At 38.0% G+C, this 27,903-nt stretch overlaps 1 protein-coding gene across 3 annotated transcripts; it reads left to right on the top strand.

The window, feature by feature from the left end:
- Positions 1 to 477: 477 nt before the first annotated feature.
- Positions 478 to 22,926, top strand: LOC120254933 (E3 ubiquitin-protein ligase DA2-like). Of its 3 annotated transcripts, XR_005534819.1 has the most exons (8): positions 478 to 785; positions 913 to 964; positions 1,057 to 1,102; positions 1,235 to 1,316; positions 1,433 to 1,595; positions 1,701 to 1,801; positions 14,140 to 14,206; positions 15,631 to 15,699. XR_005534819.1 is itself a non-coding variant. In XM_039262899.1 (4 exons), the coding sequence occupies exons 2-4, from the start codon at positions 1,731 to 1,733 to the stop codon at positions 16,093 to 16,095; spliced, it is 603 nt and encodes a 200-aa protein (XP_039118833.1). In that variant the 5' UTR covers positions 1,454 to 1,595; positions 1,701 to 1,730; the 3' UTR covers positions 16,096 to 16,343. The 3 variants fall into 3 exon arrangements, 1 of the variants encoding a protein (XP_039118833.1); XR_005534820.1 differs by lacking the exons at positions 478 to 785; positions 913 to 964; positions 1,057 to 1,102; positions 1,235 to 1,316 and adding an exon at positions 22,909 to 22,926 and having other exon boundaries at positions 1,454 to 1,595; positions 15,631 to 16,286; XM_039262899.1 differs by lacking the exons at positions 478 to 785; positions 913 to 964; positions 1,057 to 1,102; positions 1,235 to 1,316 and having other exon boundaries at positions 1,454 to 1,595; positions 15,631 to 16,343.
- Positions 22,927 to 27,903: the final 4,977 nt, after the last annotated feature.

The following is a 27,903-nucleotide window of genomic DNA, read 5'->3' as shown; positions in this document are numbered from 1 at the left end:
TTTCCGAGATGGTTGACCAAAGACCAGGGACCTTGTTGGATTTTGGTTTTAATGATTAATAGTGTTTTGGCTTTATTTGTACTCATGTCATTATATTTTCGTTCTAGATAATGTGCATCTCCTTAAAAAGAAAAATCAAGAAAGAAAAAAATGAGAAGAAAAGTCTTTACATCGAAAAAATCAGATAGATAAGAATCTCAAAAAAACATATCTTATAAAACAATTTATCAAATAAACCGAAAAAAAAGTCACTATAATAGAAAAATATCTCCGCTTGCAGAAATGATAGATCAGAGTCTCCGTTTTTTCTTCTTTTCTGCAGGGCCCCTCAACTCATCGACTCCGACAGGGAGACCAGTAGAAACGAATCCAATAAAAACCCAAATAAAAACAATTAAATAACTCCAAAAATAAATTAACAAACAAATAAATAAATAAATAAATAAAAACAAAGAAGTGCATCACATTTTATTAAAAACAAAGAAAAAAGAAAAGAAAACGAAAGAAAAAGATAAATCTATACATCTCCTACGCTGGCGGGCCGGCTTCCATCTTCGCAATCGCTCCATCTTCGTCTTCTTGAGCTTCGTCCCATGGGGAACAAGATCGCCCGGAGAAGGCAAGCCGTGGAGGACCGCTACACTCGCCCACAAGGCCTCTATGAGCACCGAGACATCGATTACAAGAAGCTAAGAAGGCTCATTCTTGATTCCAAGCTCGCACCTTGCTATCCCGGCGAGGAGGACTGCGCCATCGATCTTGAAGAGTGTCCCATCTGTTTCCTGGTCTGTGTTTTCTTTGAATTTCATTGTTTTTCTCTGTTTTTTTTAGGTATTTGCTTGAGGTTTGATGATTTGGTGTGTGTGTGTGTATGTGTGTGTGTTTTTTTTTTGGGGGTGTTGTGTTGTTTAGTGTTATCCGAGTCTCAATCGATCGAGGTGTTGCGTTAAAGGGATTTGCACAGGTATTGTCATTTTTTTCCTCTGTAATCATTGTTTTTGTTTTTGGATCTGTTTGTCATGTCTAATTATTGGTTTTATTTTTGGGAGAATATAGAGTGTTTTCTGCAGATGAAGCCACACCAATCCACTAGTGCCACACAGTATCCTTTCTGATCTTTTCTTTTTGTTGTTTTTTTTTAGTTTGGATTCAAGGAAGCTCAATTTGACTGGTGAATGAGAAAAATGAGGTTTTTTGTTTGTTTGTTTGGTTGGTTGTTTCTTAACATGGGAAGGTGCCCATTCTGCAAAACCTCAAACTATGCTGTGGAATACCGTGGAGTGAGAACGAAGGAGGAGAAGGGAATGGACCAAATTGTGGGTTTTTCCTCAAACTTTGTTCATATCTTTATGGGATGTTAAGGGGATTGATAAGGGGTGTTATGCTTTGGTTGGGTTTGGGCTGCTCAATTGGCTTTTTGTTGATGGGGCAGGAAGAACAGAAAGTGATAGAGGCACAGATAAGGATGCAGCAACAAGAACTTCAGGATGAAGAAGAGAGAAGGCTGAGAAGAGAAAGTCTAATGAGGCCCTCAAATAGAATAGCTACAACCGAAGAAGTTGAAAACTTGGATTTATCATGCAGATCACTCTCAGGTTTACCTTATATTTACACTTTGGATCTTATATTGTTCAGGCCGATTCTTATTATTTACATTTAGTCAGACATTGTACCTTGATTCATCATTATCTTTTTTGCAGTGCAATCTTCTCGATTCCCTACTCAGGGCAATGAGCTTGTCTCTCAAGGGTCATCAACTACGCCAACGAGCAGAAGATTCTCACATCCCAAGATATAACAGGTTTGTAGATTTCACAACATAAGCATGCAATTCTGTTTCTTTGAACTTTCCCTATTACTCATATACCTGTGATGTTTGTAAATTCATGCATGCACTTTTACTGCTCTGATATGTGATGCAGTTTGATTACCATTGCAATTTGTTGATGATGACTTTTGGAAACCTCATTCTAGAGCTATAGTTGTGAATATAGAATTTACTAATTATTGTGTTTGTAGGGGGTATTAGTATTAATGGGATTGCAATAGTGGTGCTGGTGGGGTGGGGGGAGTGGGGTTATAAGTCTTAATGACATTGCTATAATTTCACCTTTTTTGCATTGCTTTACTGATGGCCACCAATAAAAATCTAACTTGAAAAATATTAGAGTAGAATTTTTATGTTTGAAGGACCATTAATTTAGGCGATTTCAAGATCAAGAAGTGTACCTGAACGATAAGTTACCTTTAATGGAATATGAATGAATACTCATCCTTCTTTTGTGACATTTTTTGTTTGTTAGAGTTTCAGTCTCCCTTTTTTGAGTTTTGTTTTGCATCTCTTTATTTATTTATTTAAGGCAATTTTCCCAATGAAAATATCCTTAGTAAAAGACTAGCTTTTCTTCACATCAGAAATAAGAAAAAATGTCAGTATTAATTACCAAGCCAATTTAAGTCACCATCCTTCAGTGGCTTTTGGCATATTAAGAGATTATAGACAAATTCATAGCACATGTTTTTTGTTATGTGACTGACAATTTGACTTGCAGGTAGCAGGATAAAAACTAAAAGGATTATATGATTACTTCATTCTTTAATCCTTATAATTTACATGCCAAGTCCTCCATTTGATACAAGCAAGGTTGTTAAATGTGGGTTTTGAAATGATTGAATGACTTTAGATGTAAATATTGGACATGAGCCATGAATCCTCCATGAACTTGACATGACATAGCAGAGTTTGATTCGGGTATAAATGGGCTGGGTTGAAAATTGTTCAACCTGTTTATGACACCAAAAAAATTCAGGCTGGTCATTGGTCAACTTGCCAACCTGCATGAGACTTAAATTGCTTGATTAAAGCAGATATATTGTGTAGATTGCTATGCATGATTTGTTGTAAGTGTGTTGGATAGGTTAGTGGATTAGCTAAGGTAAGCTTGACCATAATTATAATATCATAAATATGATAATCTGTTATATGGGTCAAATTAGATCAGCCATTCTATAAAATGTGACTGCTTTGGATCAAACATATATAATCTTATACATTCAAATTGGCTCGACCTGCAGACTCATTTTGGCACCTCTAGCTCATGCAAAATCGGATCATAAAATTTGTAAGATTTTTCCTTTAATTAAATTATTATAAATAGCAGTGTAATTAAAAGCGATAGGCGCTCTTAAGGCGCTAAGACTTCTTATTGCCAGAGGCGAGAGGCGCCACAAAAGGCGCAAGCCTGAGCGAAGTAAAGCGGTAGTTAATAAATAGCTTGTATATATATATAATTTTTGAAATAATTAAAGTCAAGCAAAGCAAAACATAGAGTCAAACAAAACACTCCTAGAAGTCTAGAATCACTCAAGTTATTAGAGTACAAATTCTATCTTCATAAATCATCTATTTCTACAATATTATCATCTTCATCATCTAAACTAACTTCAATCCCATCACTAGATTTAGAGTGCAACTTTTGTTGCTATTTCAATTTTCTCTTGTTAATTAGTTAACCCCTTAATTTACTCATTATTTTTTAAAAAATAGCAATTATACACTTTAATCACCTAGTTTTACTCCAAATTTATTTCATTCCTTCTTAGTAAGTGCGCATTTTTAAAATCACCTAGTTTTTCTCCCCGAAATTTATTTCCCTCCTTATTAGTAGGCGTGTTTTTCTAAAATCGGTTGTTTTTCTCCTCTTAATTTATTTTTTTCTGTTGGAAATATAGTACCACATTGGTTGTGTAATAGAAGTGTAATGGGTTTATATATAGGCATAGAGGTTGAGCCACTGAGTCTTAAGACTTTTTGGTGTAAGACCCCTAAGCCTATATAGAGCCCATTTAGGGCCCACTAGTACCAAAATATAAAAACTTAACATGGTATCAGAGAAATATAGTGAAGCCACCGATGTGGTACAAGTCCATGTGTATATGACCTCCATGTGTGTAGGACCTCTGAGACACAAGTAGTGTACAAGTCCATGTAAACAGACCTCTGGTGTACAAGTTTGTGCAAGTTCGACCGAGTTGGAGGACCTTTAACACTTTCCTTATTAGTTGGTGTGCTATTTAAAATCTCCTAGTTTTTCTCTCCTAAATTAATTTTCTTCCTTATTAGTAAGTGTGGCTTTTTAAAATCCCAATTAAGAATAATTGAAAACAATAAATATATGGTTGATAGCATTAAATAAAATAAAAAAAAGACAGACGTGCTTTTTTTATGCCTGTCGCCTGGTAAAAAGCGCTCGCCTGGGCTCGCCTCATTGAAGGCGCCTCACCTGGAGGGTGTTGAGGCGCTAGAGCCTCGCCTCGCCTGAGGGCCTAGGCAAGTGCCTTTCTCACTTTTAATAATACTGATAAATGGTCATTAAATTGAAAACATTAGAATATAATAAATTAGAACTTTTTGTACATATATATTGTAGGGTATCATGACTAGGAATTTTGTAAGGAATTTGATAAGAAAATGAATGGTAAAACTTCAGTGATCCAACTTATGATATTTAGTTGTTACTATTTATTTATTACAAAAGTTTGGAACCTCAAGCTAGCATAAGTGGAATTGAGATATGCATAAGTCTATAGCCATAGTATAATTAAAGCATCATAAATGCCACTTGTACGTCCTCCAAGCACACATGCCGTTAACACACTCATTAAGCAAAATCATCATCATTGTCAATGTCATCCATCTCTAAACTCTTTAAGTATAAGATTTAAAAAAATACAACACTACATGGAAGCCATAGGACATAGTATAATTAATTCTTCTTGTGCTATACAAGTGGGACCTCATATTTATATATGCGTCATATTTATTCAAGCATCTTATGCAAATAATTATTGGAGTCATAGTGTAGCCTCAAATTTCTATTTGATTCAAATATAAATCCTAATATCTATGGTGATCACTTTCTCTATAATTTTGTGGATTTTTTTGGATGAAATGTTTGATGAACCTAAGCTGTCCAAGTATCCAATTTCTTCTTCATATTATCCAAATAAGAGGGAGATGAGATCTATGGTTTTTCATATATTTTATTGCTTCAGGCCATTAGGGTTTCTATCCAAAATAAAAAAAGAACCTTTTGTTACTTTATATAGAATTGAGAATAAGTTATCTAGTCCTGATTTATTCTAGGGCTTTTTATTTATAACTTAAGCAGCTAACTTTTCTCTTGAACTACCTCAGAGTCATCATAATCATTATGGCGATTTGTGCCGTAATCAAATTTGTCAACAATCAATTATTTTCCAGTCACTTCTTAGTTAGAGAAATATTGATCATTATTGCAGCTCATATTATTTTGTCTCAATTTTATAAACTATATTTTCTTCAATCTTTAAATCAATTAACCTGATTTAAGGCTTTAGGATTTTAGTCTACTCAGATAACAACCCATGGAAGTAACTATGGAAAATACGGGATAAATTTCCTGTTGATTATAGAACATGTGAAATCTGCTAGATAGTCTCAGGGTTGCATATGCAAGGCTATATGGTAATGAACTTAGTTAATTAGACCAAAGTCAATTGGCAATTTTTCTGATTTATTATGAAAAGGATAGGATGTATCAGCAACAAAGTATGATACCCAATTACTTTTCACAATATTGGCTTTTCAATGATCATCACTTGCTATATCAACATGTTAGTAGTGATCCTGGAGATATGAACACATTGTTAAGTCCTTAAATAGTATCAATTATCTATCAACTCATAATTGTAATCATAGATTACCCTAGATCTAAACACCTTGTTGATCTACTACCACTTAATTTAAGCATCAAAGAATTGATTCGAACAAGATGTTCTTCCTTGTCTAGCAGTAAGGCACTTTTTAAGCAAGCCTATAGCAACTTAGCACTAACGTGAACACTTTACTAGAAGGCATAGATTGCCTGATACTTGGACAGTTTGCCCATTTAGTTTAAAAGTCAAAACACCTAATATGAATAATACATACATACATACATAATGACATACATATATATATATAAATGTATATATACATCCCTGTCATCTGCGGCTGAGCAAAACTGAAGAAAAAAGAGAAAATTGAAGAAAAACTAATTGACTAGTCTAAATTGAATTGCTTTACAATATCTGGTTAAAAGGCTTTTTTACAGCAGGGAAAAAACTATTTCTACAAACTATTGACTAAACAACTATTCTAGGTAACTTTCTTAATTCTAAGTATCATACATAAATTCAAATTTGTGAAAGTCAATCTTTAGCAATTATAGCAAGTTTCCTAAGAAAGACTTCCCAAAATCACTAGCTGGCTTCTCTAATCCGGATTTTCCAACATTTCTCCTGAAGTTGGTGGCTTACTATTGTCCATTCCCAGCTTGTTTATCACTACCAGAAATCCAGCACTAGACAATCTTTTGAGTATATCTGCAAGCTGACCATCTGTAGGAATGAACAGTGTACATTATCAGTTTGCTATCAAACTTTTCCTTTATAAAATGTGTCTCACCTCAATTTGTTTCATGCGGTAATGTTGTACTGGGTTGTGTGTAATATTGATGGCTGATTTATTGTTACAATAGAGCCTAATTAGACCTTTCCACAACATCACATCCTCCAAGATTATTTTCAGCTATAATGGTTGACAAATTCTAAGTGCCATTGTTCTAAACTTGGCTTCTACACTAGATCTTGCAATGACATTCTGTTTCTTACTGCCCCAAGTAACTAGAATACCACATAGAAATGTGCAATAGCCAAACGTAAATCTTCTGTCAATCATGGATCCTCCATAATCAGCATTTGTATAGGCTTTGAGACTTAGTTCCACTCATCGCTTGAACGGAATTTGTTTTCGTGGTTTTTTTAAATGTTATAGGGTTCTATTCATAGCTCTAAGGTGTGCTTCCTTCGGATTGTGCATAATCGGAGTCACAACACTAACTTCGTATTTGATGCCCTGCCTGGTATGGGATAATTAAATCATTTTTTCCCACAAGTCTCTGACACATGCCTCTATCCATGGTTGCATCTTGAACCTTGTTCGCATCTGAGCTTGCCTATTTCAATCAACAAGTCCAGCACATATATTTGCCGAGATATAAAAATTCCTTTTATAAGCAACTTCAATTCCAAAGAAGTATTTTGATCTTCTAATCTCAAATTCGTTCTCAAGCTACTTCTTTATGTCTTAAATTCCCCTTATGTCATCAACTGTTATGATAATATTATCCACATAGACTAGGAAGATAATCACTTCCTCTGAAATTGAATGTTTTATAACAACATGCGGTCACTCTAGCTGTATTTTTATCCTATCCCTATCATGGTTTTGGTGAACCTTTCCAAACCAAGCCTTGCTCTAGTCGTACAAAGCTTTCTTTAGCTTACATACTACTTTATGCTCCTGAGATGAGCCCAGGTGAAATCTCCATATAGATTTCCTCATCTTAATCTCTGTATAAGAAAGCATTCTTCACATCAAACAGATGCAATTTCCAGCCATAATTCACAGCCATGGACAATAAAACCCTCATAATATTTATTTTGGCCACTGGAGTACATGCCTCTAAATAATTGACATTGTAGGTCTGAGTGTATCCCTTGGCAACCAACCTTGCCTTATACCATTCAGGAGTGCCATCTTTATCATACTTAATTGTGTATATCCTCCTGCACCCAACTGTTTTTTCCCCTTTTAACAACTTCACTAAGTCCCTGATTTTTTTTTTAAGTGCTTCCATCTCAACCTTCATAGTTACTCATTTCTTACCTCCTAATGCTTCAGATAATGTTTTTGGGATAAGAATGGCGTTTAGGCTAGAGAGGAAGACTTTATGTTTATGAGATAGGTTCCTGTATCATCTGAACGAGTATGTAAGGTGTTTTATACAGCTTCTGGTGCCCTTTCTTAAGGTTATTGGAATATCTAAGACTTCTGGTTCATGTATTTCTGAACTATTCTCAGTGATAAATAAGGAAGTTACCTTGCCATTACTGGTGACTGAATTAGATGATTGAGCTTGTTCATGTCTGGGATTAGGACACTTCTGTTAGAATAAACCTGCAATGGACGAGTAGAGCTTTGAGCGTGCTTCTCCTGGTAAGGTTCAGTATCTGTCAATGGCTGTGGGTAGGAATTTGATTAGAATTCAGGAACCCTTGTTGAATTTGACTGTGATTGATGGTTGGGCTTAGAGACTGGAAAGTTAAGATGAAATAGCTCTGTCCTGATCTTTGAAAAGTCCCTTCCTCTGAAGATTAGGATTATGAAAATATTGATCTTATTCAATAAAAATGACATCTGCTGACAGATACTTGTTTTGATGGAGGGTGGTAACATTTGTGATTCTATTCTGTGGAAGAATAACCAATGAAAACACACTTGAGAGCTCGAGGATCAATTTTCCCTGTTGTTTGGGAATGAATATGAACAAAGACAACACACCTGAATGTCCTTCCAACGAGATTATGGCAAGGCTCAAAATTTGGGAAAAATTTAGTAAGGACTTCAATTGGGCTTTTTAACTCAAGGACTAGTGAGGAGTCTATTTATAAGATGAGCTGTAGTCCCCCCAATAGTGTTTTGGGACATTCTTTTGGAACAGGAAAAGTGTGTATGGTAGCCACAAAATTACCGTTCTTTCGTTCAACCACTCCATTTTGTTGGGGTGTATTGACACAGGAGAACTCATATAACTCTTTTAGTTTGAAAATAGGCTGATAGAGAATGATTAACAAAAAAAAAAAATCCTATTGTGTTATCTGATCAAAGCCTTTTAATGTCAGCCTCAAACTTAGATTTAATCATTTGTTAAAAATGGGACAATCGAGTCCATATCAGATTTCGCCTTTAGTAAAATAATTTTGAGAACATGGAGAAAGATGACCATGACTGTAATGTTGAAGCCAAATTTTGTCTTTATTGGTTTCTACTGATTTACAAAGGAATGATAAAGATGGCAAGTTCTTTGCTCTAGTTTGTCTATTAGATTCTTGAAGATAGTAGAGACCATCCCTTTTTTTAGCAAATTCAATCATTTTTTCATCCTCTGTACCTGAAGTACACAATGATAAATTGGTAATGGTAAAAAATTACATTGTAATTAGAATCAATGGTAAGTTTTCTAATTGACACAAGTTTGGAATACAATTTCGGACCATGGCGGACATTCCTAAGTACATGGTGTCTATCAATAGAAACATCTCCCAACCAACCACAGTTGCCTTCGACTGTGGTTACTTTTTATTGCTGGGGCATGGGGTATACGTGATGGATTTCGAGAGGAATATGCCATTCGATTGGTTTCCCTGGGTCTACAACCTAGGAATTTTGGGAAACAATTTTTAATAAGAGCAAAAGAAAAAAGAACTCTTGAAGATAAGTATGAGCCTTTCCGTGTGAATGCAAAAAAACAAGCACCTGTAGTAGATGGGTCTTGCAAGGTATTAAGCACCTTCCCAGCTTCTCGATTTCTTCTTTGTTGAAGCTCGTGTTGGGGCTGATGATTTATATGGTTTGCTCTTTTGCTGTCCGCTTCTGTCTGCCACTACCCTATTCATATTTGGAGGCTTGTTGTAGAGCTTCCAGCACTTTTTGTTGGTGTGTTGAGGTTTCTTGTAGTTGGTACACCACAAAAAATCCTTGTTAAGGGGTTTTGACAATTCCAGTTGTCTACTGTTTTCACCAACCAGCTGGTTAGAGGCATGACTCTTGACGGTTGGTGCTTTGTATACCGAAGTCAAACTTTCTATTAAATGAGACTCAAATCATTACTCCTCCCTTTACAAGAAGAATTACTATTGTTTCATTTAGTGATGACAGATCTTCCTTCCCGACTATTTGGACTCTCATGGCGTCCGACCTCACATTCAAACCTGCCCAACTAATCATAAATTTTTTCAACAAGCCTTTTAAGATTGTAACATCCTCATTACACTTCATTTGGATCCATTGGTAGTGATCCATTAAAAACCTTCAAATGCCCCTGCTTGACAGCATTTCCATATCTCCTTTGCAGTACTGAAAAATATGTGTTACTAATTTCTGGTTACATCGAATTCCACGACCAAGGCAGTACCATTGAATTTTGTTCAAACCAAGCATTGAATCTGGGATCCCCAGGTTTCAGACTAGTGCCAAGTAAATGGCTCAATTTTCCTCTCTTTCATGAATGTAAGAACCATTTGTGACCACTTAAGAAAAATTTTTCCATTGATTTTTTACGCTGAATGAATGTTTTGCAATTCTCTCATTGGGATAGAACTGGTAAACATTGAAGGCTCTGAGATATTGCTGACTTATGTTAATTTAGACGTGTTAGAATAAGAGACTCAAGTGGAAAGGAAGATAATTTGACTCAGGCAAAATAGCAGCAATAGAGGAAATTTGGCTAACTCAGGTGGAAAAACATGGCTGAAAAACATAGGAAAAACAGAGGAAGAAGAAAGATGTTCAAAAGTTAGCAACAAAAACTCCCAAGAAGCAAAATTAAAGCTTTGATACCATGTAAATTCCTAATGAAAAATGAGAAAACTGATGAAATACTGAATTTAATAGTCTTAATTGGATTTCTTTACAATGTCCGTGTGCAAGTCTTTTTCTACATCAGGGAAAAAACTGTTTCTAGAAACTATTGACTAAAAAACGATTCATATTGTTTTTCATCCGTGACGGTTCGAATCTTTATAAAAGAATCGAAATTGATTGAATGAATCGTTTGAATCGGTCCCGAATCAGTCGAATCGATATGAATCGAGAAGATCAATTATTCCTAGTTAATACGAGTTTTGAATTTAAAAAAAAAAAGAAAAAGAAAACCAGTCCTTGTAGGAAAGGAAGAGCCTGGCGATACAAATACAAAAATTTGAAAAAAGAAAATCAAAGCAAAAGGAAGAATAAAAAGAGTAAGAAAGATAGGAGGAAGGAGAAATTTTGTTGTTTTATTCCAACATCCTCAACAAAGGTATTTTACACCATCTCTTCATCTTTCTTGACGTTCTTCTCTTTTTCTTTTAAATTCTATATTATAATATATACGATCAACTATTTTAATTGTTATAAAAGTTCTTTAAATTAGTGATTATTTAATTAAACTTTAAATTTGTTATCCAAAAAAAAATTCAAAGATTAATTAAAAGATAATGCTTTTTTTTTAAAATTTTAATATCAAATTAATTTGTTATCTTAAAAACCTTGTTATGGAAAGAAATCTTTTTAATTAAAAAACTAATCTTTAACATAATTTAATCTTTCTGTGATTATTCTATTAATTTTTAAATTTGAACTATTTTTGAAATAACTAATTTTTTTTTAAATATATATAGGTTTTCTAAATACTTGAAAATATCTTCTAAGCTTAAAACAGGATCTCAAACTAAAAAAATGTCTTCCAAACTAGTTTATGTTTAATGCATGACTTAGAATTTTTATTTTTTATTTTTTTGATATAATCATGTTATATATTTATATAGGGTAAAAATTTTGAGTGATCACTGTACTATGCCCAATTTTCACTTTGTTCACTGAATTTCAATTTGTTTCTTTTCAATCACTCAACATCAATTCCTTTTCATCGGGAGGTCATCCATTGGATTCCGGTTATTTTTCTTGGTGGCGGTAGGAAGTACACGTCGGGGCATTAAACTTGATTTAACTCAAGTTTAATGCCCGATATCTGCCGACCGTAAAGTACGTCGGGGCATTGAAACTTGATGTAAGTAATCCACGCCGGAAGTACACGTCAGGCATTAAACTTGATTTAAGTAATCCACGCTGCGCCAGCGGAAGTACACGTCAGGCATTAAACTTGATTTAAGTAATCCATGCCTGACGTGTACTTCCGGCGTGGATTACGGTGGATTACTTAAATCAAGTTTAATGCCTGACGTGTACTTCTGGCGTGGATTACTTAAATCAAGTTTAATGCCTGACGTGTACTTCCGGCTGCCAGCTCAGCAAAAAATAACCGGAATCCTATGGATGACCTCCCGATGAAAAGGAATTGATGTTGAGTGATTGAAAAGAAACAAATTGAAATTCAGTGAGCAAAGTGAAAATTGGGCTAGTACAGTGATTACTCAAAATTTTTACTCTATATATATGATTTTGAAATGTTGAACCGAATCTTACAATTCGATTAATGATTCTTGATTCACAAATTTAGAATTTCGTTTCACGATTCAAATCTTGATTTGACTACCTTGGCTCCAACTTTGTTAGTTGACTGTTCATTATTCTTGCATAATTATCGACTCTTGTTTCCTTCTGTTTAACTTCAAGGCATGCATTAAAAATAAGTCATTCACCATTGTTCGATGTGCGCAGTTTCTGTGCTAAATGAGTCAAATTACAAATTGAATTCACTTCAATTATGCTTGCACCTAAAGTAACTACATGCTGAACTTAATATTCAACTGGCAAAGTTTTACAGTTTGGGAGGTTTATCTCCATATGATTCACACAAATTAGCTGGAAGATTCATGCATCTGCTAGCATTTTAGCTTCACTTTCAAATAGTCCATTTGCATTCTAAAACAACTCAAGTTGTATCCTTATCTTTCATTCTTCCTTTACATTACCAACCATCGTTTTTCCTTGCAACTATGGAGCACAATTTTGAACTCTGAAACTACTTTTGAAGTTCATGCTATAATAATATTGTGTGTTTAAACAATAACCAGTGTTGCACAGATGCATATGATATTTTAATTCCCTCCTTAATCAACCATGTTTTATGTAATCTCATAACTGTTGAACTAATTGACATCAATAATAGACTAATGGATAAAGCAATTAAGCATAATAATATCTGCTACTTGATGCTATAACTATTATTTGCACAATTATTAAAGTCATTTTTATGTTGGAAATTGTAACTTGATAAATTAATAAGTTTTCTTTTGATATTGGTGAAGTTGGCTTGCTTCCAGTCCTTCATATTATAGAAGTCACTAATAGTCTCAAATCAGTTAAAGTTATTAAATATAGATATAAATAAAGAAGGTCAGGTCTCTTATCCTATAGGCTTCAAATTTTTGGGTTGAATCTAGGCCGGAAAATGTGTGTTTAATTTGCATCTAAAATGGTTTCAAAACTTGGATGATCAGTTGGTTTGCTTTGTGGCTAGCTAAAATTGACTACCATATATTTAGGGGCGTGTTAGAGTAACTAATAACCCTACATTGGTTAAGCTAGTGAAGATAGATATAACATATAAGCTCAGGTCTCTCTACCCATTAGCTTAAGCTTTTAGGGTAAATCGAATTAAAATAGTAATTTTGTTTGCATGCACTTTATGCAGTCTGTTTGCTTATAAATGAATATGGTATTTAGTTTCTTATCTAAATCCATAAAATGGAACACCTTAATTAAAGAATGAGCCGCACTAAGACATGTTTTGATATCCCTTCAAATTCTACGTTCTTTGCTGAAATGTTATACTTGCTTCCCATCTTGGATGAAGATCAACATACTAGATCTTCATTTATTGGAAGTGAACATTGCAATAAAGGCAATTTATGGGTTGCCTGAATGCTAGCAATTTGCAAGAAAATCATATGGGCATAAGGCATATTATATTGCTTGGCCATTTAATGTTGCAGATGGTCAGTGGATACTATTACATTGATTGCGAGTGATAAATTGGAAATGCATTTGATTTTAAAGTGCTTGGTCACCTAGTGGCACATAGCATTACTGGTCCACGTGTGACTTTACCCTTCCTTGGCCTTAGGTAAGGGCGACAGTGTTCAGAAAATTCAGATCAATTTTTGTGGAGATAATTCTTGTTTGTGATCTACATAGCTTGCTATTTAAATGGTTCAAACAAAAGAAGGGATAGATTTATGATTCTTCTTTCTTTTTTTCTGACATATTTAACTTTTTTGCATTGTTTCGTGGTAGTATGTCCTGCGTGACAAATGTGTTGTTTACTTTGCTTGTCTGGTAGTTGTGAATGAGGAATACTTGCCAGATTCTGTTATGATGTTTTTCCATAGCTTCAACCAATTTCTTTTCTGCCACGCTATGAAGTTAGCGACTCAATTTCCTTTTGTTATTATTTTCTATGTCTTACTGGGGCATTTCTATTTATTGTTTGCTGTGCTGGGAATAAATATTAGTTCTTAGGGTCTTGATTTGAAGTTACCTGTGGAGTGCAGGGATGATGGCTTTGAGATGGGTCTTGAAGATTTAATGGTCATGGAAGCAATTTGGCTTTCTATTCAGGTGATTACATATAATATATCCATAAATTCTTTAGAGGAAGCTTAAGCAAAATTATGTGTTAAACCGGGCTTCACTTTTGCATTTGAAAGAGAATAACACTATTCTGATGATTTACATCAACATTAGTACCAACTTCTTTTCTGTCGTGTTATATGAAAATAATAAATTCAGCACAGGGATTTGTGCTAATTGGTTAGAGTGCTGTGTATGACATGCATAAATGATAGAAGCATTTCATTGCCTTTATTGTGATTAGCATGTAATTGCTCTTATCTTGTTGGAAATACGCAAATCTACTTTTTATAATCAATTAATTAACATGAATTTTAAAAAGAATAAAAAGTGGGAAAGGAACAAGAAACAATAAATTTGGGATTAAGCTGAGTGAAGGCCTCAAAACTGAAATCAACTTGCTGTATTAATTAGTGGAATACAAAGTTTATTTTTTTACAGCCATGCATACATGACGCAAAGAACCTGGCACTCTTTCAATGAAAAGGAGATGCAGATCACAAATAGCTAGGTTTTGGAAGAAGGATTAAAGATGAAAATGAATTGAACTCAACTTAGGGTGTTAATAATGTTCAAAGGATAATTGGGTACTCAACAATTTACTCATCCACTCAGTTATGGTTTGGGGTTGAAAGCCACCCAGCCACGTGATTCAATTAACGGCCTATCTCATGCTTACCTATTAGCTTGCACATGTAACTTAGGGTTGTAACAAGTCATAGTTCTCACCTTTCTCATTTCTTACCAATACAATGAGGAGGGAGTGAGACATATAAATGCATCATAATTTGATTTCATATGCAACTTCTGAGTGAAGCATTGTGTGAGCAACAAAGAAGCCAAACATAGCTGAGATATTTCGAAGTCATTTACGATCTAGAATGTTAAATATACGAATATTTTAAAAGTCACCACTGGATTAAGTTTCCTCATTCTATGGTTTATAGAGCTAATTTTGTTATCCGACACTTGTTATTCTTTGAGAACAATTTATCTTTTGCTCTTGTTTCTTTGTGCTTGAAGATGTGATCGGGTCTTGTGTTTTTGAAGTTCAAGTTTTATTTGGTCTGCCATCTGACTTTTCCTGTCACCAACAGATATCCAAACTCCAGTATGTGTAATGGGTGTTATTAGTAGCTTGGGAGTTAGCTTTCTATTTTCAATGTTTTCTTTCTCCGTTTCACGTTTGCTTAAACTTTTAAATTTTCAGTTTGTTTTCTGAATTTAGAACAATCACACAAAGGGCGGATTTCAAATCATGGATATTTATTTAATTTTTATAATTTCCTTTTGTGAAGCTCCAAACTACTTTAGTTCGCGAATACCACAAATATATATAAGAATTGCCTGTGCCTGAAGATTATCCTTTTCTATACTTGTGCTAATGTGATTCACCATATGGACTTGAACAGGAGCCTGAAAACCAAAGACATCATACTTTGCCTGTATCTTCACAGTTGCACTCAGTGCCAGGCAGAGAAGCTTCTTCTCCTTCTGGTGGGCTGGCTCTTGCAGTTGCCGCACTCGCAGAGCGTCAGCATCTAAGAGCTGAACCTTCTGAATCAGCCAGCAGAGTAGATAGAGCACGAGTGACAGACCATCCTCCAGAGAGGTGGACAGAAGCACCACTTGATAGCGGGAGCTTATCTTGCAGGGAAGACGGTAACTGGGAAATGGACCATGAATCTGAAGTCCATTCCATGGCCAGGAATGCAGCTGGTGGATTCAATGTGGTATCACCACTTCCAGCAACGAATGATATGGCTGTGGACCACCTGCCTCCTGAGAGCTTTGATGAGCAAATGATGCTAGCCATGGCTGTTTCATTGGCAGAGGCTCGAGCAAGGACTAATGCGCCACCCCTTACCTGGATGTAATGTATCGTATCTCAACTGTGTTACAAATCTGCTTCTTCCTTGTTCTTTCATTCTTTTCCTCGTTCATTTTCATTCTATATTACTTCTTGCTCATCCTTGGTATTTTTTTCCCATGTTAGTTATTTACTCTGTTCATATGTATAGATGGGAAGTTGGAAAAGGGTGAAAGAATGTTGTTGATATGTGCTGAGGTAAATGACATAGTTTGCGAGCTAATATATGTAATTTGTACAAAGAGTTTGATATTATTGTTTTTGCATTATGTTTATGTAATTGGTTTTCTTCATTGCCAAAATTACTGTTTTGTTTGATTAGCGCATCATTGTTTATTAGCTTTTCTTGCCTGTTTTCTGAGGGGAAAGTTGTGTATCATATCATAATGTAGTGGACTGTCGTTGGTTTGCTTGCAAGGAGGGCTGAGCATGATTGAAAATTTGAGTTGGATTGACGAGCAAACCCAAGCTCTGGGGGGGAAAACCATTTCCGTTTTCCAAAACCATGAGTTCTTCAGCTCCCTCTCGGAAGCCTCCTTCACAACCTCCTTTGAAACCTCCTGATCCTTCCTCAACAATCCCAGGAGTCTCTTGGGCTCGTGTTGTGGGCTCTCCTTCTCAGACTTCCGCTTTCGATCTTCCTCTGCACCTTCAAAAGCCACACTTTGACAAACTGAAAATCTCAACCCACAGCTGTATTTCCATTGATCGTGATCAATGGCTGACGGCCAGGGACAAAATGCATTCTGCTCTCTATGCCAAATTCTTGGGAAAGTCCTTGCCTTTAGATCAAGCGAAGCATGCACTTGCTGACGCCTGGAAGGGTCTTGGTGAATTTTCTATCACCGATCTTCCTAATGGCTTTTACTTCATTCGCTGTGAATCTATTGAAATGCAATCGAAGCTCCTCTGGGATGGGCCTTGGACCATCGACGGCAGAATCTTGCAACTCTCGGAATGGCGTGAATCATTCCAACCTGCCTTTGAAAAACTTTCAACGGCAGCTGTTTGGTTACAACTTCACCACGTCCCCATGGAGCTCTGGCATGGTGATCTGCTGGAGAGCATTGCCTCTCACTTTGGCAAAGTCCTGAAAATTGATGAACATACTCTGAACTTGTCTCGATCCAAGTATGCCCGGATTTGTATTGAATTGGACCTCGATCTTCCTCTCCAAAAAGGAACCTAGGTTAAGTATGGCGACAATTCTGTTTTCATTCTTGCGCTATATGAAAAACTTCCTGTCTTTTGTTACAGTTGCGGTCGCATTGGTCATGGGGAATCAAACCGCCTCTCGCCGTCACCGGGAGATCGAAAATCGCTCCTCGGCCCACCGGCTCCACGGAGCGGGTGATGGAGGTAGATGAGCCCCCTCGATCTCCTGGCGTGGCTAACGATCAGAGGATGGACTCCTTGGCTCCCAGCGAACCTAATCTGAATCCTATTCCTGGGACTGATGATGATTCTTCGGCTTTTGGAGCCTGGTTGAAACCTCGAAACTGTAAGGGCACTGGTCATGGCCGTGGTCGTGGTGGCTTGCGTAACTCTGGCCAGGGACGACGATCTGGGGACGATGGCCAGGATTCTGACACGTGGCACCATGATTCTGCTCAACCTTCCAGCTTCTCGACACGTGGTGGCATTTCTCGCCGCGGCTCTACGTCTCTTCGCATCTCGAGTAAATCTGCTTTCCCGCCTCTCGAGAAGCCCATCACTATCCATGCCTCGTCTCGTCCCGAGGGAGAACCTACTTTCTCCCCTCCGAGTCCCGAGGAGAGTATTGTTCCCCATCACCCTGTTGACCCAGCTCTATCTCTTGTTGCTCGCCTCGATAAAAAGCATTAGTCCGAGATGCTCTTCTCCTTCCTCTCCGTCACATCATGTCCCCAACCGCTCATCACCCATCCTTTTCCCAACCAACTCAGCCTTTTATCGCTCACTTCAGCCCTTCCCAATGACAATGACCATTCACACTCCTCTCCGTGGATCGTGTTGTGAATGCTCTTCATCCCCCTCCTCAGCATGATCATCTTATGGAGGATTTTGATGACTTGGGTGATGAAGGATCTTTGGTGGGCTCTGATGGCTCTGGTTCCCCTTTTGAACCCGGATGATGATATGCTCTTATCCAACTATCAAAAAGATGTCAAGTCGGAAGCCCTTGCCGACGGGCACCCACTAAAAAACAAGTCTCGCCCTAAGAAAGGGAGATCTTCCACCACTTCTTAACCTCCTTCTCTTTGTGATTTCTCCCCTTTTGGTTTTATTATGTCGGCTCATATCAAAATTCTTTGTTGGAATTGTCGCGGGGCGTTTAACCCCCGTACTATTGATCGGCTTAATGATTTCATTCGACGTTTCAAACCTTCTATTATCTGTCTGGTTGAGACGAAAACTGATCATTCTCGCTCTCTTCGGTTTTGCAATAGGTTTGCTAAGCGTTGGGAGTGGGCGGCCATTCCGGCTTGTGGTTTATCGGGAGGCATCATCACCCTTTGGTCTCGCTGCCTTGGCAGGGTGACTCCTGTCGCTGCTACTTCTATGTCCCTTAACTTAGTAATTACCTCCATGGATGGCTCTTGGATCCTCTCCATTGTTTATAACTCCCAGATTCTGGCTTTTCAGAAATCCCTTTGGAACACTCTCTCCAGAATTGGCGACACTCGCTTACCTTGGGTCCTTGCGGGTGACTTTAATGCGGTTCTCTCTGAGTCGGAATTTCGTGGCGGCAACCCTCGTTCCTATTCTTCTAAATCGCACTTGTTTTCTAATTTTGTTTCTTGTAATGCCTTAATTGATGTTGATTTTGTAGGATCTCGCTTCACTTGGTGCAATAACCGGACGGGGTTGGCTTGCCGCTGGGCACGTCTTGATCGGTTCCTCGTCAACAGTGACTGGGCTACTCACTTCTCTTCTATCCTTAACCGTCATCTCCCGAGAGCTTGTTCTGATCATTCCCCCCTTTTGCTGGAGGCTCACTCTTATGCACATTCCAAAAACCCTGTTTTTCGCTTTGATAACTACTGGTTGGATTATCAGGGGTGTCATAGCAATATTTTGAAAGCTTTTAATGATTCTTCTAGTTCCTCTTCTCCCATGCATTCTTTCCATCACTGTATTAATCGTGCTAAGCATAACCTCATTACTTGGCGTGTTGCAGGTTTAAGACCTATTGATATGGAGATCACGAATCTAGAAGCGGAGATCACTGCTACAGAAGAGCGTGATCTTTCTCTTCCGGATCCGTGGAATCATCTTTGGCTCCGTTCCTTACGCAATCGTCTTGCTGCCCTTTTGCGTCAGAATTCCATCTTCTGGGCTCAGCGAGCACGGATGCAGTGGATTAACCAGGGGGATGTCAACTCTGCGTTCTTTCACCGGGTCGTCAAGGCCCGCCAGGTTAAATCTAAAATTCACTCCCTTAGAGATAATAATGGCAATATTTTTACTCTTCATGATGATATTGAGAATGAGTTTCTTTCCTTTTATCATAATCTTTGGGCTTCTTCCTCTTCCCCTTCTCTTGATTATGTCTTGTCCGTCATTCCGGGATGATCTTCCCTACGCTTGCCTCGATGACAAGGACGATTTGATCAAACCTGTCACCAAGGGGGAGGTGTTCCGAACCCTTAGGTCCATGTCGCGTGGAAAATCTCCGGGGCCGGATGGTTTTAATGTTGAGTTTTATCTCTTTTACTGGAATATTTTGGGAGATCACATCTTTAAAGCCATTACTCATTTTTTTGACACTGCCAAAATTCCTAATTCTTGGGGTAAAACATTCATTGTTTTTATTCCTAAAATTGAACACCCTCAAAAAGTTTCTGACTTTCGCCCTATTTCTCTTTTGCAATGTTTGCTATAAAATTGTTTCTAAAATTCTTTGTCGCTAGACTCAAAATTGTTCTCCCCAAATTAATTGGTCCCTCGAGAGTACGGGTTTTTCTTGTCGGTAGATCTCATCGTTGACAACATCCTTGTCTGTTTAGGAGATTGTTCATTCCATGGAAACCCGACAAAAACTAGCCCCCTAGGATGCTTTTTAAAGGTAGACATTGAGAAGGCCTTTGATACTATCAATTGGAACCTGATCCTTGCAACCCTCCAAAGAATGTGCTTTCCCGCTATTTGGATTAAATGGATTGAGTCTTGTCTCTCTTCAGCTTCCTTTTCTCTTCTTATCAATGGCCGGCCCTCTAGATGGATCACTAGCTCTCGTGGTGTTCGTCAGGGTGACCCCATTTCCCCTTCTCTTTATTTTTTTGCTTCTCAAAAATCTCTCCGCAATTCTCAATCATGCTCTCTATATTAATTTCATTCCTGGGTTTGATGCTCGGCTCACGCGGAACATCAACCATCTCATGTTTGCTGATGATCTTCTCATTATCTCTAAGGCCTCTAGGCAATCCGCTAGAAACATCCTTTTCTGCCTAAACTTGTATGCTACTATTTCCGCCGTAATCCCAACCTTAACAAATCGCTCTTTTCTCGCTTCGATGGTTTTAACAGGGAAGATTTCCAAATCTATTGCCTTAATTCTTAACATCAAGGTTGGAAATTTTCCTTTTACATATTTGGGAGCCCCTATCTCTCCCTTTCGCCTCCCTGTTCACCAATTCCGATCTCTTGTCAATAACTGAGGTCGCTATTAGTAAGTGGAACCATTTCCCCATTTCGCAGGCTGGGTGAATCACTCTTATTAACTCTAGTATTTTCTCGCTTCCTGTTTACTTCCTTTCTATTTTCCATCTCCCGGACTCAATTCTGGATTCCATCTCTAAGTTGGCTCGCAGATTTCTTTGGGGTAGGCATGGCGGGAGTCGAGTTTCCATTCTATTGGTTGGCATGTTTCTACTCTATCTAAATCTGAGGGGGTTTAGGCCCTCAAGTAACCTTAGAAATGCCCGTACTGCTTTCATGACCAAACATGCTTTCTCTATAGCAAACAATTCTGATAAAATTTGGGTTTCCATCTTCCTTCATAAGTATCCAAACCGGTGCATTTGGAACAACTCGCTCTCATTCTTCCGATTCGGGCTTTGCACAAAGCTATTTCAAAAAACAATGTCTCATCATTAAACCATACTTTCATCTTGCTACTTGTAATCCAAATATGGTTAATGTTTGGGAGGACCCTTGGCTCTCGGATCTCCCTCTTAATTACAAGCCCACTTTTATCAATATGAATGTCATTGATGACCTTGCAGTCAATTCTTTTATCTCTGAGAATACCTATAATTTAAATGCTTGCTCTGAGCTTTTTGGTGGCGACATGAGCAGTTGTGCTTAATGAGACCAATTTTGACATCCATGCTTCTAATGATTGGGTCGCAGCGACCCATCTCATCCAAAGCCACCATCGTGGCTGTTGTCTATGACTTTTGTTAATTTCGGGGGACTTCTCGCTGGTTTTGGACTGGGTGGCAAGTCATTTGAAATTGAAGGTTGTCCCTCGTGTTAAGGTTTTTCCTGTGGAAGCCGCCCATGGAAAGCTTCCCACCGGGCTCTTATCTCTTTAACCTTAACATTGGACCTGTCTCTCTTTGCCACTTTTGTAATATTCATCCTGAAAACTCTACTCACCTTTTCTGGGAATGCAGGAATTCTGTTAGTTGTTGGTTGATTGCCTTAAACTGGCTGGGTTTGGACCACTCCTTCCTTACTCAACTTAAGCAGGGCTCTTGGCTCACCTGCAACGTACATTGTAACATCAGTTGTGATTTTGCCAAAGCTTTCCTTGCATCTGTGGCATACCACATCTGGTCTGCTAGATGCAATCTTCTCTTTCGGCAAATTTCGGCAAACTTCAACTTGATCCCTTCCAAAGCTTGGTCAGCTACTCATGACTACTTCACTGCTCATGGCCTTAATCAGAATCATTTCTCTATTTTTTCCAGGCCTACTCAGCTCTCCATTTCTGTCTCTACTGATGCGGCCTGGGACTCTAATTCAGGTATGGCGGGGTTGGGGTTTTTTATCTTTACTAATCATCGGTTAATCCTTCTTGCAGGATCCGCTCGGTGTATCCTGTGCATCTGCTCTTGATGCAGAGCTTCTTGCTATTCTTTTTGCCCTGGACCATTGCTCTCTCTCTGGTTGGACTCCTTCAAATCTCTACACTGATTGTCGCTCGCAGCTTCATCTTCTTCACAGATTTCAACAATATCACCGCTTGGCGTTGCTCGTGGCAATCCAATCCATCAACCGCATTGTGCACTCGTGGCTCGACTTCTACTTTGATCAAATCAGCGGTGACTTCAACTCCTTTCGTCGATCGGCTTGCCCACTTTGGCGGTTCAAATCCTCAAGTTTCCTTTATTTGCTCAAGGCCGGGACCGACCACGATGGCTTGAAGACCTTTGCAAAGCTTTTTGTTTTTCTTTCTAGCTGTTTTTCTTGTTCAGCTTTCGTAGCTCCTTTTGCAAATAGATTCTAAACAAGGACAAATGTTGTGAGAAAAGAAATGATATAACATTATTTAAGTGTGGGGGGATGAATGGAGCCCATGAAGAGGAGAGACCCTATAGACACCAAGCTGACAACTTATCATCATTATTTGGCTGGGCAGAGCATTAACCAGTTATCTTCAACATGTCTCTACTTAAAGAAAGATGGAAAAAGAGAATATATAAATGGATATGTACAGACACATAATTTTAATTAATTAATTAATTTGTGAATCGGAGAATCTCCTTTTTATATGACACTCCTGATAAGTGCTTGTGTTAAGAATGCGAAGTTTTTTTTTCTTACGATGAGCATTACTTTTATCAGGTTTAAGCGCTAATACATGTGCATTTGTGTTATTTTGAGCATTTAGGGTGGTGAAGCTGAGTATTAAGAAAAGAAGCCAAAAGTAGATCGTGAACGCATTATTTGGTGGAATCTTGGAAGGAACAAACGCAAACACATAAGTGGGGCTTTAAGATACGTGAATGTATGCCAACCTCCATGTAGTCAAGGCATTACAACGAGTTGGAGGAGCACGAAGGCTTTCGTCGGCATTGATTCGGCGAGGTGTGCCTTAGGCCGGACAAGGGACCTTTGGAGAAGAAGAGGTTACTCCACAAGACGATCGACACGAATACCAAGGGGGTTTTCCTATGGATTACTCGTTTTTACTTTCGATTTCATTATTGATTGTATTTTGCTCCATGGAGAGCTAAACCCCCTAGTGGGTACTTGGATTTTGTAAACCCTAGGATGTTAATGTTTCTTTGACCTTTTATTATGCTTTCCTTAATTGATGTTTTTAATTGAGTTTCAATCTTGAATGCTTGTTGAATGATTTCTCCCTTAAAGTGACACTTGGGTTGAGAGTTCATCTTGGTAACCTTTGTGGATGAGTGACACGCCATGAGGGTTAGACAAAGCTAGATTGGAGAGGGTTGAGAGGGTGAGTCGAGAGGTAGTGGAGCGCCCCCTTTCCCCTCCGGTGTGATTTATCCTACCTTCAATTCCTAGAGTTCTTTGTGGTTACAATAGAGTGAAGAACTAAAGGATGAACTCCGTTGGGGCTTAGTTGCGTGAGCAACAGAGTGAAGCATTGAAGTGACTTAAGTATCTGGGGCTTAATTGTGACTAGAGATCTTTCGCCTGGACCAAAGGGTTAGATCTACACATAGGAATATGGTTTATCACTTGGAATCCCTAGAACTCCATGCAACTTTACATAGTGAGGTGTTTAGGCTGAGTGATTTCTTCGCCGGGACATAGTGTAGAGTTAGTCACAGTTGACCTTAGATTTGGGACCGTGTACTTTAGGATTTCCACGACTCATTAAGTATTAGTTAGAAGCATAATAGTAGGTCTTGCACTTGAAACATTAGTCTTAAGGGGAGCATTGTCCGAGTACCCCATTTCTATTGATTGTCTTTCCTCTCACTTGGGCCTCTCGTTCCTGTTTCTCTTTGTTTCTGCTTACATTACACTTTATCAACACAATTACTATTCATCTTCGTTTTGTTAAGTATCAATTTCAGTATTTTTATTCTCTACTTCTTGTGGATATGATATCCCACTCACTTGGGATTTATTACTTCGACAAACCCATGCACTTGCGGGTCACAAGCAAGGGGAGTTGTCAGCTCCGCATTTGATTACCTAACAAATGTGACAAATTTAGCAGCTGCCTACTTGTCTTTGGATGCAGCGTGTTCCATTGGACTTACATTTAAGTTACTTTATAGATTTATTTTTTAATTTTGGTTTATATCTATTGAAACTAATCTCGCTGAGGCAGTAGAACTCCTATAAAGTGGTTGATCTCTTTTAACGGTGTTTTTTTTAACGTACATAAGAATTTAAACTAGAAACCACTTGCTTAAACAACCTTAATCTCTATCCCTTAGACTAACCTTGTTAATTAAAGAAAAAAAAGTATATGAGACAACAATTGTCAAAAGTGTGATAGATTATATGTGAGTTCATCGTTTATTTCTTTTCAAGTTATAAATTCTTCTTCAAGATGCCAAATTATCTTTTTTAGGTGAGCCCTTCGCTCCTAGTCGCCTTTGCTAATCTGCTACTTCCTCCCTCCCTTGCCATGGCAAGTGGGGACATGCCTCCCCTTCCTCCCCGCTCTCCATCACAGTCATGGGCCCAAATTGCTTCGGTCACCGCTCGTAATACTGATAACTCTCCGCTCCACAATAGCCAAGCTTTGGCTAAGCTCAAAGACACTACTTCCGAGTTTGTCCGCATGAACTGTGAAGCTATCACTTGTGCACGCATGAGATTCAGGAACTTTCTCTATGGCAAGTTCTTTGGGAAGCCTCCCCTATATGACCAAGTGAAGATGAGTCTGATGGCCAAATGGGTGGACATAGTGAGGTTCAACTCTTTGATCCGTTGTGTCTCTCATAATGTGATGCAACGGCTTCTCCTTGAAGGACCTTGGTCCATTAATGGGATCATGCTGCAACTGTCGCTAAGGCAGCTATTCTTCATGCCGGCCTTTGCAAAGCTTAACATAGCTGCTATCTGGGTTTATCTTTACAATCTTCCTGTGGACTTCTAGGATGGGAAGTCCCTTGAATTCATCACTGCTCATCTTAGTTGCCTTCTCAAGGTGGAAGAACTCACCATTTCACTGACACGATATAAGTTTGCTCTCATTTGTATTGAAATCGACCTCTCCAAACTGCTAAATCGAGGCTTTTGGATTGGAGATGATCTCCATCGTGTTGTTGTTGTGTTGTACAAACAACTTCTTACTTTCAACTATATATGCGGAATGGTCGGGTATGGTTTCAATTCTTGTATTCGCTCGACGATCACCGAAGCTAATAGAGTTTCTTCGTTCGCCCCTAACGTTCCCCTGGCACGAGGAACGATAGTTGCCTTTGTTCATATACCGAAAGTTGCTAATCAAGCTACAGGGATTGTGAACCCTCATTCCCGCTAAGAAATCCAATGCAAATGTCATTCAAAAAACAGATGTTTGTATTGTACGTGGCGGTATGAAAGGTCATGGTCGTGGTGGGTTTCTCACACCCCATACCCCTCTCGTTGACCCACTCAATCACGATGTAACCTCTTTTAATGGTATCCCAGATGGGCGAATTCGGCCCTTGATTCTCTCCCTTTTGAGATTTCTTGGGACCTTGTGCCATGATGAGTGTATTTTATATAGATATTTTATATAACATATTGTGTGTTTTACTTGTCCTTTTAACATGTTTTTATGATAAACCGATGTTACTTAAGGTATGTTTGCTAAATGTTGCAGATAATTGGGGTTTGGACCAAAAGGAGTGAAAATAAGACTAATTTTGAGGCAAAATAGAGTAGGAATACAGGTTTCAGGACACGTAGGGTCCGAAGCACAACCGTGGAAGCACGGTCGGAAGCACGGGCGTCCTAAGCCCCATGCAATTCACTGGAGTCTACATAAAACTAAGAAGCATGGTTTCGTTGGCCTTAACACCAGCGTGCTAAAGGACTATGGTCAGTAAGCACGGGCGTGCTTACCCTCGTACGTTTTACGAGGAAATCTTTTGGAAATATCAGCATGGTCACAGTGCTTCTTGCACGAGCGTGCTCTCTAAGTACGGTCGCAAGCACGGGGGTGCTTGGGACCATGCATTTTGCTAGAATCGCGCCGAAGATCACTTTCCAGCATCTAGAGCCAAGCTATGGGCTAGATCTAAAGTGGAGACAAGTGTAGAAAAGGTGGATTATCGGCGACAACCATTGTTAAGCCTTCTTTCGACGTGATTGTGAAGCAAGAAAGAAGTTTAATGGACAATCTCTATTTCTCTTATTTTTTATCTATGATTGATTGTAAGACTATGAGGGGCTAATCATCTTTCGGTGCCCCGGATTATAAAACTTGACTTTTAAATTAGGTAATATTGCAAAAATCAAATAACATTAAAAAGGCATGTGGAAGCAATAATAAATTTGCGATATGTTCTAATTGTTTTAATGAACACCGTAATTTAATTAAAAGGCTTAGAAAATTACCTTTTAATGTTTTAAAGCCTTTCTTTGATGTACCAAATTTGTCTCTCAGATTGTCGTAGATCTCCTAGCGCCGAACGAAAGTCCCACGCCTCTATATCACACACCAGAATTAAGAGACAATCTCCTCTTCTTCTCCAAATAGCGGCTAGGGTTAGAGAGGAAGAGGTAGCTTGGGAATTTTTCTCACTAGAGAATTAATTGATTGATTCTATGGTTAGAGAGGAGTCATTTTTATAGAGACTTCATAAAACTTGATAAACATTATTCAATTATGAGTTCTATTCGAAACATGAACCTTTAAAATATGATAAACATTATTCAATTATGAAGTCCTATTCAAAATATGAACCTTCATAATATGATAAACATTACCATAGAAGTTCTATTAGAAATATGAGTCCTAATGTAAGTAAAACCACTTTTGTCTTTGAGTCATTATAATTTTGGTTATCTATTCGACTCAATTGAATTTAAATCAAAATTTAAACTTAAAACAAAAACCCTAGACCAATTTACAATTTTACTCATCCCATGAAATAAAATTGTAAATTGACAATTTTACTCCTGCACTCAAAATGAGACTGATTCTTTATTCCTTTAAGCATGACTCCCTAGGTTTGTTCTGATTTGTAATGGGAGGATATCAAAGGACGTGGGTGACCCCTAGCTAGCCCCGTGACCCCACGTTGTAACCTAATTGAACACGAATAAGTAGATCATTACAAACCTTTCCGATTATGATTACTATGTGTGTATAAACCCTTCGTTCTTCTATCCCAACCGAGTGAGAGGCATGGTAATTGTCAAACTCACTGAACTCGATCGTATGCTAATAACTATAGTAGAATAAGATTACCAACTACCCTTCATGTCTCACACAATTAGTTTGACTGCCTTGGCTAAGGTTTTCTAATCTCATATACTTATAATCGCATAGGATACTAACTCGTTTACTTTCGAGAGAAAGAATTTTTTCTTCGTTATCACTCACAACTACTACTTTCTCGTCATAGTCGCACTTCGAGGTTGGCACCAAAAGGTAAACTAAGTCTAACAACTCTAGTAACAAACTAGACACACAAGTACATTGTGATCATGATACCTCAGGTCTAAGGTCGACTCATATCATCATAACCAACAATCCCAATCATTGACTATTAAAGAGTAAAACCTATGTGATTAGATTATTGCGAGTCATGTTCGAATACACCAATCCTAGTGATGTATTTATGACATATGCTTCCACTATTCCATAGTGTTCAACTAGCACTTTTTGTCAAAGTATAACGGGCACAGAGGCCGGAGCACGGTTGTGAAGATGGAAGAACAGCCCAAACACGAGTGTGTT

This window comes from Dioscorea cayenensis, unplaced genomic scaffold (genome assembly GCF_009730915.1).
Source record: "Dioscorea cayenensis subsp. rotundata cultivar TDr96_F1 unplaced genomic scaffold, TDr96_F1_v2_PseudoChromosome.rev07_lg8_w22 25.fasta BLBR01000751.1, whole genome shotgun sequence".
NCBI lineage: Eukaryota > Viridiplantae > Streptophyta > Magnoliopsida > Dioscoreales > Dioscoreaceae > Dioscorea > Dioscorea cayenensis.
This window is presented reverse-complemented; position numbering and strand designations above follow the sequence as displayed.

Excerpts from the sequence above, each read along its gene's own strand:
- LOC120254933 (XM_039262899.1), top strand. The coding sequence starts at position 1,731 with ATGAGCTTGTCTCTCAAGGGTCATCAACTACGCCAACGAGCAGAAGAT. Across the intron at positions 1,802-14,139 it reads CACATCCCAAGATATAACAG|GGATGATGGCTTTGAGATGG; the intron begins GTTTGTAGATTT and ends TGTGGAGTGCAG. Across the intron at positions 14,207-15,630 it reads CAATTTGGCTTTCTATTCAG|GAGCCTGAAAACCAAAGACA; the intron begins GTGATTACATAT and ends GGACTTGAACAG.